Genomic DNA, 22,067 nt, shown 5'->3' with positions numbered 1-22,067 from the left:
TATTGTTTTGACTAGTGACTGCTGAGTGACATCAGAGGGCATGAGTTATCTGACTATTGGCCAGTTCAATCCAAGGGTTTAATAAGTCATACTACAGACCCCAGTGACTTTTAAACTGTAAAAGTATTGAACCACTCAGGTGAAGCCACAGACAAAGTAACCTCCAAACCAGTCTGGAAAGGAAAACAAAAACAACCACACATATATATTTAAAAAAGGCTTTTGTTTTATTTTATTTAAAAACATTGAAATAAATTATGTACATTTGTTTTATTCAGTTTGTACAGAATAGTATGCAGAAATAATATTTAAAAAAAAAAAAGAAAACATGATTACTGACACTGGAGTTAGTTATACAAACATTTAGTAACAAAAATGGTAAAACTTTAAGAAATACTTCTTATACAATCAATCATGAGAGTTTGATTGAATTATATATATATATATATATCCTGTAAATTATCTTGTGTGATATTCCTAAAACCAACTTTCCCCAGCCTGCATTTCCTTCCCTGTCACTTCAATACCAGTTTCTGATTCACACCCTGTGGTACAAAGTCTAGGTCCTATTCACAAGGTTTAAATAAGGTTCTGAAGACTTTCTTAGCCATAAATAATTCTGGCCTGGAGTATTCATTTAAAAGAATCAAAGAAGTGTGCTTTTTAATAGGACCCACGTTACAGTTACAGTGTTTGTACTGACATACAAAATGGGGGAAAAAAATACAAAAACATTGAATCAGTTTGTTGATTAGTTGTTTCCCACCAATTTAAGTATATGTTTTCATCCCCAATGATGCTGTACAACCAGGCACAGTATTAAGACATAACACCAAGACAACTAACACATCTTTGTAAGGCCAGATAGCCAAAGTCCTAACGAAAGTCCATTAAAATGTGTTATTCACCCAAAGTTTGCAACAAGTTACCGTGCACCATGGTTATAATCATCCCACCATCTTACAGGAGTGCTCATTTTTAATCCTAAGGTCTATAGAGATGGTTCTTTTAAATCTAAAAACTAAAATATATCTACATATTTACACAAAATTATTTAAAATAACAAAGATGCATGACTAAATCAAAAGTCACATTAGTTCCAGGATGACCACTTAATAGGTACCTGGAAACAAAGTTGTACAAAAGGCTCAGTTCCAATATGTGGGATAAAGCCTGCAATTCCAAACCTCTCTCAGGAGAACCCTAGACTGACAGTGGGACTCCAGAATTCCACTCCTGATAAACTGCAGCAAAAGTTACCCCAGCTGCTCAGCTTCTGAACAGCTGGCATGCTTGATCTCGTCCTTTAGCTGAGGAACCTGGCAATGACTCATCATCTGCCACACAAGCACATACACATACATTCACAGAAATCAAATGTCATAACCAAGCATAGGTTAACCCTACCCTTTCACTCACAGAAACTGAAGAGACCATTTAAGGCCTGTTTCAATTTTGCAACACAGTTATAAAAAGTCAGGTAAGAGCTTACAGTATGAATGCACAATACAGACTCTGGTTACAGTTAATCAGGTTTTCACAACTTCCACAGCCAAAGAGTATTTACTACTTCCTAATACACTTCCATGAAAAAGTCAGCACAAAATATTCACGTTAAGATTGGAAATAGAAGAAATGGAAAAATACAGTTCAGTTTTGAAATATATTCCATTTGGCAGCATTGTAGTTCAGGATCACTAAAGGAAGACAACAGCATCTTCATCCCAGGAATGTCTGCTTTAGATGAGAACTGTTGTTAGTGTACTTCTAGGATTATTAGGTCCCAGAAAAAGCGGGCAGTGTTGCAGAATGGCATTAAAAAGAACACACATATACAGCAGTTCATAAATACATTTAAATCAGATTTAAAAGCTCTGAATTATGATTCAGTTGTTTGGATCTTCAACTTGAAGGCAGTCAGTGACTTTTTTGGTGGAGTCATACCCTTACCATTTATAATGCAATATTATATAAAAATATTTTTTAAAAATAACTATTATAATATTCTGTATGCTTGTTTGAGACATTTATAAAATATAATAATAAGTTGCAGCTATATAAACAAAGTCACAATTCTCTTTTATTTCCTTTTTGGCAGCAAAAGGGTGAATGTCCCAGTTTTACAGTCGCTATAAGAAATGTACTAAGCAGCTATTATTTCACAGGTCTCTTATGGACTACATATTCACAGTTTGAGTGGCATGGGCAAGTCTGTTATACAGAGCTGCCTCCAAGAAACATGAGCTGTATCTCCATGCAGATGTGCCACAGTGGACAATCCATTACGTATGCTTGTAATAAAGCAGCTGTCGATCTTTGTGAGCTCTCGAAGCACACTGAATACAGACACATAGCAACGGCTTTGGAATCCATGTTGGTTTAGCCAGTAATACTCATTTTTGGTCTCTGATATTGTTTAAAACAAACCATTTAATAAGAGCTCAGGTTCGAACATCTGTGTTATCAACTTTGACATACTCCCTAACCAGTTCCTCATAAGACAGGGAATTCTCAGAACTGTCTGTGGTGAAGAAGGACCCTTCGGATTCTGAATTTCTCTCCTCCTCTTCCTTGGACTCCAGCTCCGACTCCACATTGTCATCCAGTGAGAACTCCCCCTTGCTCTCCTCCTCCTCCTCCTCCATCAGGTTCTCCTCATCAATGAAGGTGATGTTGGCGTTCTGGAAAATGAGAGCCTGATACCCCTTGGAGTTCCACCGGCCCCCATTCTCCCTTTCATCTTTGTCCAGCTGGTTCTCAAATATATCCAGTTCCAGTTCTTCCTTCTCGCCCAGAGGGTGCAGGAGGCCCCTGTTCCCCATAGCTTGCAGGATGGAGGGATTATCGTACAGGAAGCGTTTGTTCATGGAGTACATCTCCATGTCACCTTGGGTGCAACTCCTCTTCAGCCGAGGGGAACTGTCAAAGCTCAGGATTTTGTTGTGGTTGCTACCTCTGCGCACAGCTCTACCGTTTATAGTGCCGATCTCCTTTATCAAATCATTGTAACCCACCTGCTTCTTGGAGAGGAAGTTGAAAATGTTGAAGTCTTTGGTGGGGGTGTTGCTGGCTGTGTTTGTGGCCACGGGCAGGACCTTCTTGCTCTTGTGGTGGTGATGCCGGTCCATAAGAGACTCTTTGCGCCTTTTCCTCCTCTTCTTCAAGGCCTTGTGGACCGCCACAAACATGCTGACTTTCCAGTTGATGAAGAGGGAAAGCCAGGCCAATCCCAGGTAGATCCACAGCTCCACAAAGTATCGGTAGAGGACATGGTAGTCTGCATTCGGGTCAACCCCTACATAAAAGAGAGAGACACAAAGATTAAATCACCATCCATAACTTCAAATAGCTTTAATCAGAATTTTAAAGTAAAACTAAATAAAAACTCATAGTCAAGTACATTGAAGCAGGCACTAGCTTAAATGTTTGTCCATTTGACTTAGTTTCTTATAGTTTTATTAAAAAAATGAATTATTGCCCATTTTATTTAATAATGTTCTATACAATTTTTATACAGTATATAAATATTCATTTTGCTAGATAGTAAACTAGAACAGTGGAAAATATAAACCAAGATGACCATGTGGCATGAACATGATGCTGGGTCTTCGAACCTGTATTGATAAACCTGAAGTAAGACTTCATAAGGAATTTAAATCGGTCTGACAGTTGGTTGTGTAATTTTTTTCCCCTTAATTCTTTTCCACTTTTCCATCATGAGCTCTAGTGTACAGGCTAAAGGTGCAATGGGTAATACACATTTTGCTTTATTTCTTTATTATTTTCTGCAACAAATCAGTTTTATTTTATATCAGGTTCTAGCTTATGTATGTGTGGGTTCATGGGTAAAATAATAATAAAAAAAAACACTGAAACAGTTTTTTCGCTGTTCAAATCTTGTCCAACAAACCATTCTTGGTAAGCACACCATTTGTCCCCCCACTCCCTCCCCCAGAAAGCATTCATTTTAGTGCAAGTGATTAAGGAAGGGGTCTCAGCATCTAAAATACCCTTCTCCCCCTTCTTCAGTTTTCTGCTTCAATGCACACACTCACATTTAGAACTACATTTAAGAAATGATTATTAGAAATGAGGATGGGTTCAATTAGAAAACAAACAATTGGACAATGGAGACAGTTTTGGAGGCCGTCTCAGAGACGTACCTGCAACCAGATCCCCGAAGCCAATGGTGGAGATGGTGACGAAGGAGAAGTAGAGACCCTCGATGTAGGACCAGCCCTCTGTCACCATGAACACAAATGGGGGTATGACCAGGTGCACTAGCCCCCCCCAGATGACAAATATGGCTGTACAGGTGAACTGGGCTTTCCTCTGAAAAGAGAGAGAGAGAGAGAGAGAGAGAGAGAGAAAAGCAAAGTTATTTGGAGCTGTGAAGCTATAAACAATTGGCAAACAGAACATACATTTCAAATGTCGCCCACTTATCGATCAGGAGGACTCACGATAAACCAGGGACCCCTGTTTGTGCAGTCAGCTAGGCGAGTGCTCTACTTTTTTTTTTTTTTTTTTTTTTTATATAAATTTAGTCGTTGCCAATTAGTTTTTATTATTTTCTCCCCAATTTGAAATGCCCAATTATTTTATTATGCTCAGCTCACTGCTACCACCCCTGCGCTGACTCGGGAGGGGCGAAGATGAACACACGCTGTCCTCCGAAGCGTGTGCCGTCAGCCGCCCGCTTCTTTACACACTGTGAACTCACCGTGCAGCCGCCTCAGAGCTACAGCGTCGGAGGACAACGCAGCTCTGGGCAGCTTACAGGCAAGCCCGCAGGCGCCCGGCCAGACTACAGGGGTCGCTGGTACGCGGTGAGCCGAGGACACCCTGGCCGAAATAACCCCCCCCCCCCCCGGGCGACGGTCGGCCAATTGAGCGCCGCCCCCTGGAAGCTCCCATCCACGGTCGGCTGTGGAATAGCCTGGACTCGAACTCGCGACGTCCAGGCTATCCTGCACTCTAGCGAGTGCTTTTACTGGATACGCCACTCGGGAGTCACGAGTGCTCTACTTTAAATTAACTGTCCGTTGGCAAGAAGGCGAACTTGCTTCATCACAAAATACACTATAAATATTATGGGTTATGCTTTTTCCACTGAAACAAGGGAGCGTGTAGATGAATGCTCTTGAGACCAGTTGTGTTTCATGGACAAAGAATCCACAGACTGTTCTCTGGAGCTCCATCCATAACTATAAACACAGGACATACTGCAGTACTGAAATTAAACTTTAGTAGGGAATACATTTAGACAGTAAAGGAGACAGTGGGAAATAAACATTTCTTACCAAGCTCACACCTCTCTTGGTTAGAAATTGTCCCAAGTGCTTGGCCCGTCCACCAAAGAACTTGCCCAGAGCACTGATCCATGTGAGGCAGAGAGGGACTCCAAAAAGTCCATAGAATATACAGAACACCCTGCCCGGGGGGGTCTTGGGAGCAATGTTCCCATAACCTGGAGATAGTACAGAGAGGAAAGTCAGACAATGCAGAACAGTATTCAGCACAAGAATCACTAAGCGGCACGAGCAACTCAAGCAGAATTTTAGTTGTAGCTTGAAGATGTTAGGTAAAAGGGTTTGAACAGCTGTTTTAAAGAGAGCTGGCTACAGTCAAGATAACGGTGGGTTTAGGTAGTTGCTGCAGGGTAGAGGTAAATGAGACCACTGGTTAACACAGAGCAGCAGGATTTTGATGTACAGTGATTATTGGTGTGTAAAATGGAGCGATTTGAGCAGGTCAGAGTATTGAGCCACAGTGCAAAACAAACAGGTTGTTCTAAACACTCGGTAGAAAACTAGACTGCACACTGCGACCCTTTACTATTACTGGATAACTAATTCATGCTTCATTAAATGAGTAGTGGCAAAAACCTTTCAAGAGTAATGGCAGTTTGCGGTTGTTGCTTGGACAAACACCTATGCAAAAATAAAAACTACAAGTGTTGTTAGATACATACCTATTGTGGTGATGACTGTAGCAGCAAAGATGACAGCATTGGGCCAGTTCCAATTATTGAAGGTCTTGTTTCCTGTGATGGTGATTCCCTGTCCAGCAGCACTGGACACCACCTGCAATTGACAGAGTATATAAACTTATACAGCATTTTGGTCTGTGTGAATTGCCTATACCGTCATAGAGACCTCATATTTTATGCCGTCTCGGACGGCACTGAACCGTCTTACCTGCCTGTGTGAAATGCTATGCCGGTACTGAAGCACTATAGCGAACGTCGAGTGAAAGTCAACATCCCACCGAACATGCTAGGTCTTTTTGTCGTCGGTGTTACACGCTTTAATTTTTTTCAAAAACAATGGCTGATCAAGAACGAAGTAGTAATTGGAGTCCGGAAGAAGTTAAAGAATTGTTAACTTTACAGGCTGACGAGGAGGTGAATTCACAGATAGAAGGGAGGTTGCATGATGCTGTAATGTATGGGCAAATCGCCATCATGATGTGTGAGTGTGGATACAACCGCTTCCATGAAAACAATCTGTTGACTGACAGGTTTGAAAGTTGAACTCGCATGATCACTTTGGTTGTGTGAAAGGGTTATGACTGTATTATACCGGCATAGATTGTGCAATTTCGTGCTGTGTGAATGGGTATTTTAAAGACTTTTTAAAATGTCTCTGAGACGACTCGGTAGCGGCATTTATGTGTGAAAGGGGTATAACAGTCAAAAATAGGTTTTTCTTACAATATTGCAGAATCCATCAGAGATACCTGCTAGCAAGCTTCATAATCTAGATGAATAATTTAACATTGTTATACAATAAATTTCAAATTCTTCAGCAGTGGGACATTTAACAAGAAAACCAACAAAAAATAACAATCATAATAAGATGAACAACAAACTTGCTTTGTGCAGGAGTTGCAACTGGGGCACTGGTGTGACAGAACTCTGCCATTTCCCACCTTGACACCACACAGCAGAAATAAGCATTCTTCACAATTCCAGCCAGGCAGGAGTGGAGAGCGCCTGCCAGCCAGAAAGGCAGATCTGTGGGAATTGCAGCGCTGGGTGGTAACACAGCGAAAATCCTGATCCGCCCCAAAACAAACACTAGAGTCATTCCATGCCAACTCAACCAGAAAAGGGGCATTTTGTTGCCTGACCATCTCAGATTTTGCTAGCGTTTTATTCGAACTTCAGCCCAACCCTTTACCCTGTAGGGGATGCGGGTTCTAAAATGTTAGTATTGCAGTAAGAACCTTAGGGACCACTCTTCCAAATGTTGTGAAACACTTTTGGTTTCAAGTCGTCACCCCCCCCCCCCCCGCCCCCCCAGTCATTTACCCCCTCTGAAATTTGAATTTTTGGTATTTCTACCAAGTTTAGGCCAAAATAACTCACGTAAGGGGGCGCCAAAAAATCACCCTAAGATATTTTTGGATAGATGTTGATGAGATCAAGCAAAACATTTTGGTATCTGCGGATTTTGGATTTTTGAAGTCGCATTCGAGCATTGATTATGGCTACATTGGTGAGGTTAAAAGTACCTCATAGTCCAAGCGAACTGGCATTATTATTCAATTTTGCATTGTCTGGGGTTAGATCTAGAGAAAAAAATTAACAGGGTGTGCTTCCAGTGGCACTAGCTTAGAGCTGAGGGTTTATGAACTTGCATGTAGAACTTAGATTTCACTTTGTTACAGTGACACATTTGAAACTGCCAAAACCTCAATTAGGTGCATTTTAAAAACTACAAACTGATAGAAAACTGCGTGGAATTAATGTGGGGAAACTATAAAAAAGGACAACAAGATGCTCGGATGTATTGTGAAAAGTGTTGAATTTAAATCAAGGGAAGTAATGTTAAAACTTTACAATGCATTAGTAAGACCTCACCTAGAATATTGCGTTCAGTTCTGGTCACCTCGTTACAAAAAGGATATTGCTGCTGTAGAAAGAGTGCAAAGAAGAGCAACCAGAATTATCCCGGGTTTAAAAGGCATGTCGTATGCAGGCAGGCTAAAAGACTTTAATCTATTCAGTCTTGAACAAAGAAGACTACGCGGTGATCTGATTCAAACATTCAAAATCCTAAAAGGTATAGACAATGTTGACCCAGGGGTCTTTTTTGACCTGAAAAAAGAAACAAGGACCAGGGGTCACAAATGGATATTAGATAAAGGGGCACTCAGAACAGAAAATAGGAGGCACAATTTTACACAGAGAATTGTGGAAGTCAGGAACCAACTCCCCAGTAATGTTGTTGAAGCTGACACCCTGGGATCCTTCAAGAAGCTGCTTGATGAGATTCTGGGATCAATAAGCTACTAACAACCAAACGAGCAAGATGGGCTGAATGGCCTCCTCTCGTTTGTAAACTTTCTTATGTTCTTATGTTCTTAATGCTCGAATGCAACTTCAAAAATCTGCCAAAAATCCTAAATCTGTAGATACCAAAATGTTTTGCTTGATTCTTGTAGAAATCATCAACATCTATCCCAAAATATCTTTGGGTGATTTTTTGGCGCTGTGAGTTATTTTGGCCTAAACTTGGTAGAAATATAAAAAATTCAAATTTCAGAAGGGTTAATGTTCAGTGGGGGGACTTGAAACCAAAAGTGTTTCATAAAATTTGGAAAAGTGGTCCTTAAGGTTCTTACAGCAATACTAAAATTTTAGGATCCGCATTCCCTACAGGGTAAAGGGTTGGGCTGAAGTTTGAATAAAACCCGTCACTTACATCTGGAAACTTGCCAAACGTGAGTTAGGTCCTCCTGGTATTTTTTTCTTGAAAGCCCTATTCATTACAAGTCGAACAAAGTGCTACACACGATGGTAGCGTCTAAGTTGAGCCCAGGGTGATTTTTCTGGTCAGGGTCACTTTTTCACTTTAGGTTTAGGTACAATTACATTATTTTTACATACAATTACCCATTTATACAGTTGGGTTTTTAACTGGAGCAATCTAGGTAAAGTACCTTGCTCAAGGGTACCGCAGCAGTTGTATCAAATATACGTTAACTCAAGAGCTGCTGTGTTGAGCCTGTTTTTTTTCTGTTATTTTTTTAAAAATATATATTAATCTCACATATCACATGGAGTATGCAAAAAAACTCAGGAGATTCTGTAGCCATGTGGCAAAAAGTTTTGTGGTCTGACGAAACTAAAATTGAACTTTTTGGCCTAAACAGCACATCACCCAAAGAACACCATCCCTACTGTGAAGCATGGTGGTGGCAGCATCATGTTATGGGGATGTTTCTCATCGGCAGGGACGGGCACTTGTCAGGATAGAAGGGAAAATGAATGGAGCAAAGTACAGAGAAGTCCTTGAGGAAAACCTGCTGCCCTCTGCAAGAAAGCTGAAACTGGGACGGAAGTTCACCTTTCAGCATGACAACGACCCAAAGCACACAGCCAAAGCTACACTGGAGTTGCTAAGGAACAAAAAGGTAAATGGCCCAGTCAGAGCCCCGACCTAAATCCAATCGAAAATTTGTGGCATGACTTGAAGACTGCTGTCCATCAACGCTCCCCAAGGAACTTGACGGAGTTTGAACAGTTTTATAAAGAAGAATGGTCAAATATTGCCAAATCTAGGTGTGCAAAGTTGATAGAGACCTATCCCAACAGACTCACAGCTGTAACTGATGCCAAAGGTGCTTCCACCAAGTATTAACTCAGGGGGGTGGAGACTTATCCAATTATGATCTTTCAGTTTTGTATTTTTAATATATATATTTTTTCTCGATAAAAACTTTTTTCCCCTTAACAGTGTGGAGTATGGTGTGTAGATAAGTGGAAAAGAATCCTCATTTAAATGCATGAAACTCTGAGGCACTCACACAACAAAATGTGAAAAAAGTTCAAGGGGGTGTAGACTTTCTATAGGCACTGTATATATTATACACACACACACACACACACACATAGTTGTAGTCAAAAGTTTACATACCCCAATGGAAATTTATAACATTTCTAGAAATCTCGAAAACAAAGAATTTTAGGACAAATCTTTTGTAGCAAAAGTTTTGCTTCTGTAGTTGAGGAAAAAAAGTTACAAGAAATAGAGGTTTACAATTATTTAATTGAGCATTTTTTTTTGCAAAACTCCAAAAGTGCTAATTCTAAAGTATTCATTCCCTTTGATGCTATGATAGTATTATCTACAAGGTGCTCGAAATTTCAATATGATAATGCATAGGATGATTGCTGTCATTACCAATAAGTCAATATGGGAAATAGTAAAGAGCTACACAGAAAATGATTTATTGTCATAAAGCTCAAGAAGGATATAAGAAGATTTCCAAGCATTGAGTATCCCAATTATCAAGAAGTACAAGACTTGTGGTACTGTCACAACACTCCCTCGGTCTGGAAGAAAGAAGGTTCTTCCACCAAGAACAAGTAGAAGAATTGTGAGGAAGATTAATAACAATCTGAGACTGACTGCCAAAGATATTAAAAGTGAATTGGCTGCAAGTGGGACTGGGGTTTCCATTTCAACCGTAGGTCGAGTATTGCCTGGTGAAGGTCTCAATGGTCGCAGACCAAGGAAAAAGCCACTCTTAGGAGAACGTCACAAGGACAATCACTTAAAGTTTGCAAAACAGCATGTGAATGATGGATACAAGTTCTGGTCAAAGGTTTTGTGGAGTAATGAAACAAAAATTGAGCTATTTGGTCACGCTGATTGTCGTTACGTGTGGTCTGGTGAGGCGTACAAAGAAAAGAACACTATACTTACTGTCAAGCATGGAGGTGGTAACATCCTTCTATGGGGCTGAGTGTCCTCTAATGGCACAGGAAATTTAGTTCCAATACATGGTAAAATGGATTCTATAGCATACCAAAAGATATTGGCCAATCATCTGAAACCCTCCACTACAAAACTTGGTTTAAAGCGCAACTGGACGTTCCAACACAACAATGATCCAAAGCACACATCAAAATCTACTTCAGAATGGGTTAAAGAAGAATAAAATCATGATTCTGGAATGGCCAGTCAAAGTCCCGATCTAAATCCAATTGAGAATCTTTGGTATGAGTTGAAGAAGGCTGTGCACAAGAGAAGTCCTCGGAATTTGAATGAACTGGAACATGCTTTGAAGAATGTTCAAAAATCACTAAAGAATCACGCCCATCATGAATCAAGAAAAAACGTTCACTGACAAATATCCTAATCATTTAAAATATGTTATTATTGCTAAAGGTGTCTCAACTAGCTATTAATTAAATTTTCTTTGTCAGGGTATGAATACTTTTGAACTAGCATTTTTGGAGTTTTTAAAAAAAAAAAATGCTGAAATAAATAACTGTAGGACATCTATCTTGAAACTTTTTTTTCCCTCATCCACAAACGCAATTGCTACAAAAGACTTTTCCTATAATTATTTGTTTCCGAGAAATTTCTAAAAATTATACATGTCCGTTGGGGGTATGTAAACTTTTGACTACAACTGTATATAAATAAAGGCAAGAGAGGTACATTAGCTCTGACCTCTCGTGGAGTGGATTTCAGCTTGTATCGTACAGTCCCTTCAATCGTACAGATTTCTTCATGTTTAGCTTACATCTACTTGTATCTGGCTTCCCATTTCTTTCACACTAATTCTTCCTGTTAGCCAGAAGTGTTCCATGATTCCTGAGGGATGTCCGATCTCTAATTACTCTGTCCCTGTCCACAACCATCTCGCCCGTCATTACAGGAGTGGAGTAAGTGGTTTATAATTTTGCTTTTATTTATTTTCCTACATACTAAAGACAGAACTCTGTTCTCAGAGCCTTACTGCTTCCCATTGTCCCTCTTAAGTGGTTACCCCCAAACCCCCAAGGATGCAACAACAGAGGAGTCTGAGCAAGGAGGAGGTGTCTAGGAGATGCAGATCTTCGGAAGGTGTTCCGATAGGTGCAACTAAGGCATCAATTACACATATAAAGGAAATGCTTTTAGCGGCTTACATAACTGTCTTTCGTTAACTGTTATTTGGACATCTGGGAAAGGATCTGGGTAGCAACTGCTGTGCTGAGGTATACTGGGTAGTCTGCAGAAGTCACATTATTTGAATTGGTAGCCAAAAAACAGCTTTTGTTCAATTGTTCAGGGCAGCAGTGTGGAGTAGTGGTTAGGGCTCTGGACTCTTGACCGGAGGGTTGTGGGTTCAATCACCAGTGGGGACACTGCTGTTGTATCCTTGAGCAAGGTACTTTATCTAGCTTGCTCCAGTAAAAACCCAACTGTAAAATGGGTAATTGTATGTAAAAATAATGTGATATCTTGTAACAATTGTAAGTCGCCCTGGATAAGGGCGTCTGCTAAGAAATAAATAATAATAATAATAATAATAATAATAATAATAATAATAACTAAGCCATTTAAGTGAGCTGCAGGGTTGTTATAATTTAAGCTGTCTCTAGAAACCGCATCTTGACTGCAGCAGCATATGTCTGTTTTCAGGTTTATGAATGAGGAGACAGGGAATCCTGTTTGCATTCCATATTAATTGTATATGCACTTGGAACCCAGGGGAAGAACTGGAATAGCTACATACATTAAAAGGTCTAAAATAAGCACTGGAAGGTGTGAACCATCCAGAAAATGGGGAAAGGAGAAGCGTAGAAAATGCCTTCAATTGTTGTGCACTCATCATATCCAAATTCGATTAAATGAAACTGGTAAGACACAAGGCGGTGAGAGGTCATAGTGCTAACTGCACCTGTCAGATATCAGGAGGCGCTCAAACCACAATGACACGCACCTTTCGTTATCAACTGAGCCGAAGGTCAGCTGGTTGTTTTGCACATTTAATTGTTTTATTAGACATGCTCAAATGTTGTAAAATGAAATCAAAGAAACTGGAAATTCGGCAGAATCGTTAGGCATGCATCAAGACATTTTGTTGCCGATACAGTACTTTTTTTGTAAACTTTTGTGCATGTATAATCCGGTTTATTTTACTTTATTTAACCCATTAGGTTAAATAGCTTGTATTGTTGAAATATTATGTCTGAGGTTTTATTCAGACTGTTTGAAGTTACTAACACCACCACATGTGCTGTACAGTGTCAAAATAAAGAAACTTCTTAATGCCTGTGGCAGAATGAGGGTACTGGCCTGTGTATATGTGTGTTTTGTAGTGGTGGTGGGTAATTAAAGGGTTAATTCACCAGCACTTTAAAAACATGTGAGAATGTGGCTGGAGCCCTAATTGAATAATCAGCAATTATTGATTAATTGGGCTCCAGCCACAGGGGATAAAAGCCAGGGGAGAGGCCCTGGCTAGGAGGAGAGTTCTAGATAAAGCAGCGTTTTTCTGTGTGTGCTGTTTTGTTAGTTTTAAAACCAGTGAAGGCAATGCCCAGCCTGGAAGCTGTATTTATTTTGTAAGTTTTGTTTTGTGTCTATTTTGTGTTTTGAAACCTTTCTGTTTGGCCCTTGTGCCTTTTTATTTGATTATTTTTGTTTATTAAAAAGCTTTATTTTGAACTTCAAACTGTCTCTGAGCCTCAACCTCTGCCAATCCTGTCACAATGCCCCAATAACCAACTGAAGATTTATTTTAGTATTTTTATCCAGGGCTTCAGTAACACCGAAAACACACAAATACTGCAAGTGGCAGTTGCAGACACACTTTCCATTCACAGCCATCGGATCCAGATGTCCCACCACTATATGAAAATGTGTCCCCTACCATCAGATAACAATATAAACCAAAAGAGCCTACCCAATGTCAGATTGACACTTTACAACACATGACATAACCTGGAACTTGGCACACTGCTATGAAACTTAAGCAAGCTGGTTGTTCATTGCTTGTTGTTCAGCTTGCTGTTAATGAGAGCCCAAACAGGTTCAATGTCCACGTTAATTTTTAGTAAACTAATTTGTTGCTCACGTATACAGATTCCCCCTGGTTGAATAATTAACAACAACAACAACATCATAAAAAAGTGTCATGCAACTAAAAGCAATGATTTCCTTGTGTAGTTGTTGACTTTTACAGATTCACGCCGCTGCAAAAGTAGTCGTGAAGATACTTTAAATCAGCAAAGAAGGCTGTGTGGTCCAGTGGTTAAAGAAAAGGGCTTGTAACCAGGAGGTCCACGGTTCAAATCCCGGCTCACTCACTGACTCACTGTGTGACTGTGAGCAAGTCACTTAACCTCCTTGTGCTCCGTCTTTTGGGTGAGACGTTGTTGTAAGTGACTCTGCAGCTGATGCATAGTTCACACACCCTAGTCTCTGTAAGTCGCCTAGGATTTTTATTGTGAAGGATATTATCGATTACTTTTGCCAACATGTTTCCGAAGGATGGAGGACAGGATATTAGTAATGGCTTAAAAGTTAATTTAGTGCCAGAACATACAACCAGAGACCACCAGAACTTGGGTCACTTAACCTCAGACCAGTAAGTTTTCATGGTATCACCTTTGCATAAGACCATTTCAATAAGTAGTATACCTATAATGGCTTTGTTGGCCTATACATTAGTTGACAGACAATTTTTAGATAACGGATGGTGTTAAAATGTTGGACAAGGGGAACCAAGGTGTTCACTGGAAGCTCCCAATTTTAATTGTCTCAGCAGTCTTCTGCTAGAACAACAAGTCAAAATGCTTCTTTTTAACCAATAACTAGATAGCTCATTGGAGCATCAACAGCAAAGATAATGACAAGGTTAATTGTTTTGCTGGGTTTTTAATGGCACATTTTCAGAGACAGGTTTGCGATAAGGACGAGCAACTTACTGTAATACCCAGCCCATGACGGTCTGAAATCCAAGGTCACAAGCATAATTAGTTTGATGTTCTGAACTTGAAACTCAACAGACAATAATCTGCATGGATCCAAGGACTGGGGTTCCCCACAGAGGGCTAGGGGCATGCCTAAAATGGGTCTGATAAAGTGATGCATCATCATCCTGTGCCTGCACGCACAGACGGTAACGAATGTCAAATCATTTCCTTACAGCTAACTACAGCAGCTGCATCATTGAGGTGTTTCTGTCTGAATTTGCTCCTAATTTGATAGAACCCTTACTTTGTTTCTGTCATAAAAAGAGTGGGAAAGTTAGAATGGTGGTGGGGGTTTCTCAGCAGCCTATAAAATCCATTGGAACTACAAATATTTAATGATCTAGGTAGTCTCTGTATCGTCGGCGTCACAGCCGCAGCCTGTTAAATTTCTGTTTCAAGGTGACTTAGTCTTGTATTTATTAAAACCCTCCTTTTCCAAGTGCAAATGAACTCCTGATAAATTATGACAATTAACACGGGTTTGCTTTTAAATTGCCACGCAAACAAAAGAAATAGTTACAAGAAGCCCTGCTCGTGAAGATATTAACATTATTTCGTAAATCAACATAATTTCAGAAATCACATTAGGACAATTATTTAATAACGAAACAGACATAGCGACCGCTTGAAAATGCCAAAATCAATGCTACATGCCGATTTCCTGATTAACACTGGAGTTATCATTTACGACCTTTTGAAAATCCTGCCCACTGTCTTTTGACTCTTTATGCCTCGAGATTTACAGCCACAGAGAGCAGATCCCTGCTTGCAGCTGCAGATTAAAATGGCTCCAATCAAGCTTGGTAAGATAGCACACAGGAGTCATAACTACTTTGTGAACTTTTTATAACACCTGTGCAAATCAAGCTTTGGAAAATTTGACTACTTCAGCCATTTTCACTTGAGAACATAAGAATGCAAGTTGGTACAGCATGTGTAAAGACATGTGCTTCTATCAAAACTGCACATTTAAAACCTATATAGTGAACATAAGTGCAAGGTAACATATTAGACAGTAAAATTAAAATGCCTACTTTTTATTTATCTTACATTTACAGTAACAGGTTCCTAAGCTGTAGTGTCCCATATAAAAGTTTGACTTTTTATTTCATTTTAGATAAACCAATGCAATCCCATATTCTTTCCAGATGTAGTTAACATGCCAATATCTTACCTACCATGGCTACAGGGAATCTCAGCTGTCTTACACAATGTCAAGATTATGGTAGCAACAACTACAATCCCCAAGAGTAACCTAGTATCTAAGCAGAGGTTACAAACCAAGATCTCCCATTCATTATTCATGAACTTTGCTTTAATAATCATCATCTCAGAATGTTGTAAAGTGAAGGGGAAAAAACTCACCGCCGTTTTGGTTCTCATTTATTACATTCCACATAACAAAGTCACAACAAAAAAAATATATACAGTACTGTGCAAAAGTTTTAGGCAGGTGTGAAAAAAATGCTGTAAAGTAAGAATGCTTTCAAAAATAGACATGTTAATAGATTATATTTATCAATTAACTAAATGCAAAGTGTGTGAACAGAAGAAAAATCTAAATCCATATTTGGTGTGACCACCCTTTGCCTTCAAAACAGCATCAATTCTTCTAGGTACACTTGCACAAAGTCAGGGATTTTGTAGGCATATAGTCAGGTGTATGATTAAACAATTATACCAAACAGGTGCTAATGATCATCAATTCAATATGTAGGTTGAAACACAATCATTAACTGAAACAGAAACAGCTGTGTAGGAGGAATAAAACTGGGTGAGGAACAGCCAAACTCCGCTAACAAGGTGAGGTTGCTGAAGACAGTTTACTGTCAAAAGTCATACACCATGGCAAGACTGAGCACAGCAACAAGACACAAGGTATTTATACTGCATCAGCAAGGTCTCTCCCAGGCAGAAATTTCAAGGCAGACAGGGGTTTCCAGATGTGCTGTCCAAGCTCTTTTGAAGAAGCACAAAGAAACGGGCAACGTTGAGGACCGTAGACACAGTGGTCGGCCAAGGAAACTTACTGCAGCAGATGAAAGACACATCATGCTTACTTCCCTTCGCAATCGGAAGATGTCCAGCAGTGCCATCAGCTCAGAATTGGCAGAAAACAGTGGGACCCTGGTACACCCATCTATTGTCCAGAGAAGTCTGGTCAGAAGTGGCCTTCATGGAAGACTTGCGGTGAAAAAGCCATACCTCCGACATGGAAACAAGGCCAAGCGACTCAACTATGCATGAAAACACAGGAACTGGGGTGCAGAAAAATGGCAGCAGGTGCTCTGGACTGATGAGTCAAAATGTGAAATATTTGGCTGTAGCAGAAGGCAGTTTGTTCGCCGAAGGGCTGGAGAGCGGTACACGAATGAGTGTCTGCAGGCAACAGTGAAGCATGGTGGAGGTTCCTTGCAAGTTTGGGGCTGCATTTCTGCAAATGGAGTTGGGGATTTGGTCAGAATTAATGGTCTCCTCAATGCTGAGAAGTACAGGCAGATACTTATCCATCATGCAATACCATCAGGGAGGCATCTGATTGGCCCCAAATTTATTCTGCAGCATGACAACGACCCCAAACATACGGCGAATGTCATTAAGAACTATCTCCAGCGTAAAGAAGAACAAGGAGTCCTGCAAGTGATGGTATGGCCCCCACAGAGCCCTGATCTCAACATCATCGAGTCTGTCTTGGATTACATGAAGAGAGAGAAGCAACTGATGCTGCCTAAATCCACAGAAGAACTGTGGTTAGTTCTCCAAGATGTTTGGGCCAACCTATCTGCCGAGTTCCTTCAAAAACTGTGTGCAAGTGTACCTAGAAGAATTGATGCTGTTTTGAAAGCAAAGGGTGGTCACACCAAATATTGATTTAATGTAGATTTTTCTTCTGTTCACTCACTTTGCATTTTGCATTTTACATGTCAAATGATATTCGTTTGAATATTCAGATATTTGTCCCAGCACTAAAACAAACAAACAAACAAACAAACATACAAATAAATAAATAAATAAATAAATAATAAAAATATTGCCAGAACAGCAATAAAATAAATTTGATCGCCAAGGAAGATTTGTTCCATAATACAGTGCCATGAATCATAAATCATTAAGCCTCAAATCTTCAATGGGATCAATTAAAAATAAATAAATAAATCCCCAAGAAAATCCAAAAGTACAGCTGGGAGAATGTACTGCTTCTAGCTTGAAAGAGTCCTGCAGCAAGTATAATACATTCTTTGTATGGTGCTAACAACAAGAGGTCAGCCACTGCAGCTGCTGCTTCAGGCAGTTCCAAAAGGTTTTACTGGCTACTGAGAACCCCCCACCCCCACTCTCCCCCCATACAAGACTGGGGGCTTAAGGGGAGACGTTCCTTTCATCTGGTCATTCTTCATTTCATTTTCTATTGAGTTACAAAGGGGAGGGGAGGGGAGGGGGGGGTGGAGGGTTGTAAATTATCTTGATGTGGCTTACAATTGGGAAATTGTATATTTCTGTGTTGATTTTCAATCATTTTGCACACTGTTGAGAGGCTAAAAAAAAAACTTTGTAATGGTCTGTATTTGTTTTGTTATCTTGCTTTAAAAGGCAGACATAAGACTAGCAGTGTGTTAATGAAAACGTCATTCCAGAACCTGGGATGTGACTCAGTGACCTCAACTGAGGCAGATACCAAAGATTGTAAACCTGTTCCAGCACAGTGGACCTCTTTCCTCAGTATTTAAAAGTTAAAAGGCGGTTCACTAAATCAATGAGACAAGGAGAAAGTTCTTGCACCAGTATTCACATCCACCATAGCTGATTAAATAACCCCTTGTCTCTTATAAAAGACCAGGACAGCTTGGAACAACAAAATGCAGCAACACAGTACAGTACAGTAATGGGTTTGCAGAATAAATGTTTATGTAACCTCCATTAAGCCACCAAGGCAACAGAGAAAACCAGTTACTTTGTTGTCAATGAAAAACAATGTTAAAAAAAAAAAATGTTGGCCACTTTACAATGATTAAAAAAAACACACATTCACTTACATTTTTTTTATTTTTAAAATCACTCTTCTTTGTAACCAGCAAATACCACCAGAAATGCTAATTTCATTAAATGCCTTTGCATTGCTATGCAAATCCCTCGTTCTATCTGTTTATCAGCTCATTATTTACCATTCAATGCTCATTACCCCCTGCCCCTGGCACTGTTCTCTAATCTCCTTCATCAGCATCATTACAACACTCCAAACCCATCTGACTGTCTGAATCTGTCAGGAATCGCAACACAAAAGTTAGATTGGAATCCAATTACATCAAAAGACATCATTTTGAAAGAAGAACCCAGGGGCACTCAAAAGGTGAATGGTGTAACGTTCTGCTTCACCTTTCCTGTATTGTGAGACAGAAATATTGTGGGGGGGGGGGGGGGTCTGACACTCATGACAGCCCAGTCTGGCTAGCAACAACAGTATCGCTTTGACAGAGAGCTGGCTCTCTCTGCATGGGCAGCAGTGTGGAGTAGTGGTTAGGGCTCTGGACTCTTGACCGGAGGGTCGTGGGTTCAATTAAATGTAAAAAATAATGTGATATCTTGTAACAATTGTAAGTCGCCCTGGATAAGGGCGTCTGCTAAGAAATAAATAATAATAATAATCCAGCCAAAACATTGTCCCAGCATTAGATGGAGAACCCGAATAGGCGTCTACCCGTCTGCATTTTCAACACATTCCGCAATGAATTTAAGCGTTTAAGATGAGAATGCTGACTAAATCAAAAGTTGATTCTATCAGTAAGACACTAATGCAGCTGTTTTCACTGCTGCGGAAAACAGATTGTTAATATAAAACTAGCCATTTCCCCATCTCTGAATTTAGGACGTATATTACAAATACCTCATTTTGTTCCACAGAGGTGCTAATCTAGAGGTAACAGTCTGTCTGGGGTTTCACATAGGAAGTAGAATTTGTACTGGTAATAAGAAACTTGAGCATAATTCACAGTCGACAGATCAATACTATTGACAAATATTTTGAACATATTTATTTGTTTATGTACGCGCGTATTCTTTATATCAGGAACAACATTTTAGAAAACATATTTTACTTTTGCATATGCATGCTGTGTACAGTCAGAGTAAGGGACTAGAGCACATCTGTCATTTCTTGTGTGAAACCTTGAGTTTATGCAAATTTGTCACACTTCCTGTAAATTCAACACCAGAGTTCTAAAATTAACTATCTAAAAGCGAGTCATATAATGATAGTCAACGACACCTATCTCTTACTCGCATGATGTGCATGAAAACACACCGCATGAGTTTATTTATGTGTGAATAAACTCTGCCAGGACTCTTACTGTAGTTTTGTTTTCAAACGGGACTTTATATGTGACTTGAGAAATGCCAGCACTGCTGTAAATGTAATCAGAATCATTGCACGCATTTTTGAGATATTTCATTGCGATCTATACACTGATCAAATAAACGTGCACAATAGCACTCCACCCAAAACATTGCTGGAACTTTACCTGAAAAAGGTCAGAATTCCCCACAGCCTAATCGTAACACATAGAATAAAACATGCATGGGACGTCTAGCAGGTGTGTGCTTGAAAACGAATTTTTGTATCCCGTTACAAATAAATAAATACATAAATAAATAAATAAATAAAACCACTTTGCTAAACAAAACACAGGGACACATTAATTTGAACAAATCACTAAGGCTATAACTTATTGATACTTGACAAATTACTCGACAAACCTTCCCCCGACGTTCCTTCAACTTAAGCCTCACAAAATACTATGCGGTAATCAAGTAGGCTGATTACTCACAACTGTGTTTTTTTTTTAACTTCTGTTCAATATAGTTCTGGTAAGTTGTCTTAAAAGGAAAAGAAAACGTGTTTTGATTTGAGTGAGAGCAGCGCGAGAAAGGTTAAAATGAACATTATAAACTACAAAAACTAGAGTGAATGTAAAGCCTAAATCTGTCCCATGTGTTCACCAGTAACTGTAAGCGCATGTAGAAATAGAATTGATGAATGTCTCTTACCTCGAGTATTTTTTCCAGGTCCTGTTTTTTGAGACAGGGGTAATCCTTCAGAATTTGAATCTTTTTCAGTTCGTAGTCATGCACAGCACTCTTCCAATTTGGCTCTTCAAGAACTTGAAAAATTGCCGCCCCGATAGACAGGTAAAAAATAATAGCTGATGTTAACAAAGGACCCCTGTCCACCATCATTCCCGTGTTACTGAATCACCTACTATTATTCGAGTGATTTGCTTATCATCGGTGTTTTCTTAAAACAAAAAATATGTATTTTAAAAAGATTCACTGTTTGAATTTGGAGCTTTAGCGCATGCTCACAATTTAAGTCTGAAACGTGTTACAACAGTGTTTAATATGTCTTCTTGTGTGTCTTTTTGAACCGCATGCATACCACGCACAACTTTATTGTCGTGTGAAACTTTCCCCTCTGCCAGTTTAAAAATACAAAAGTCAAAGCTTCACTGAATTTTACCAATAACTTCAGTGAATGCTGTTAGCTCAGTGTAGCGCAGCAGGCGAATTCTGAAACGAGTTGTTAGCCCGGGACACTTAATATCTGAAGTGTAGAAAACGAAAGAAGGAGGGGATCTTGACAGAAACTACCCGCCCATGATTTAGAGTCAAGTAAAACAAGTTTTTGTAGCAGGTAAAGTTTGTGCCACCAGTGTACATCTACGTACAAATCGATAAACTCCGAGGCCAGGTTTGAAAGTAGCCTTGGCTTTGTGTTTGATTTTGTTTGTTTGTTTTTTTATTGTTTAAAGAATTAACCTTAAGCTGCACTGTGTACCATGATATCGTTAGGAGATAGTGTGTTTATTTAGCACACTGCGCACTCAACTCCCAGGCAGACTTACATTCCAGTTTGCTTATTATACCCAATGGTTTTATCTATAGTAGGGCTCAAGCATCCTTGTGCAGTCGATTCCATTTAGCTGTACAACTAGTAATTTAGAACAAAAATACACTAAAAATAGATGCTGTCTTCTTTAATGCTAAAAAAGACAAACGTAAACAAGGACGTGCAAGTAACCAAGACCAGTCATTTAAGTTTATTACTGTAAGATTTGATTCATAATTACTTTTTTGTTAAAAGTAAATGTAATCACTGACTAATGTTAAATGTGTATTTGTGTAATTTGTTTCCTGGGTCCCTCTTGACAACTTTAATGTGGTTTTCCTGGTGTGTACATTTTAAAATAAAACAAAATAAAAAAAGGGGGGGGGGGGGATGGTTTTGCGAATTCTTTGGAGCCTGATC

The 22,067-nt window shown here is 39.5% G+C and overlaps 1 protein-coding gene across 1 annotated transcript; it reads right to left on the bottom strand.

Moving 5' to 3' along the window:
* Positions 1 to 227: 227 nt before the first annotated feature.
* LOC117402671 (potassium channel subfamily K member 5-like) lies at positions 228 to 21,429 on the bottom strand. The gene is made up of 5 exons (XM_034004045.3): positions 20,810 to 21,429; positions 5,975 to 6,086; positions 5,304 to 5,470; positions 4,164 to 4,332; positions 228 to 3,295 (listed from the first exon to the last, which is right to left on the bottom strand). Exons 1-5 carry the CDS (start codon positions 20,996 to 20,998, stop codon positions 2,442 to 2,444), a joined length of 1,491 nt encoding a protein of 496 aa, XP_033859936.2. The 5' UTR covers positions 20,999 to 21,429; the 3' UTR covers positions 228 to 2,441.
* Between the last annotated feature and the right edge of the window lie 638 nt (positions 21,430 to 22,067).

Source organism: Acipenser ruthenus, chromosome 5, assembly GCF_902713425.1.
Source record: "Acipenser ruthenus chromosome 5, fAciRut3.2 maternal haplotype, whole genome shotgun sequence".
In the NCBI taxonomy this organism is placed as follows: Eukaryota; Metazoa; Chordata; class Actinopteri; order Acipenseriformes; family Acipenseridae; genus Acipenser; species Acipenser ruthenus.
Note: the sequence above shows the minus strand (reverse complement) of the source record. Positions and strands in the feature narration are given on the sequence as shown.

Excerpts from the sequence above, each read along its gene's own strand:
- LOC117402671 (XM_034004045.3), bottom strand. The coding sequence starts at position 20,998 with ATGATGGTGGACAGGGGTCCTTTGTTAACATCAGCTATTATTTTTTAC. Across the intron at positions 4,333-5,303 it reads CCAAGAGAGGTGTGAGCTTG|AGGAAAGCCCAGTTCACCTG; the intron begins GTAAGAAATGTT and ends CTCTCTTTTCAG. Across the intron at positions 3,296-4,163 it reads CTTCGGGGATCTGGTTGCAG|GGGTTGACCCGAATGCAGAC; the intron begins GTACGTCTCTGA and ends TCTTTTATGTAG.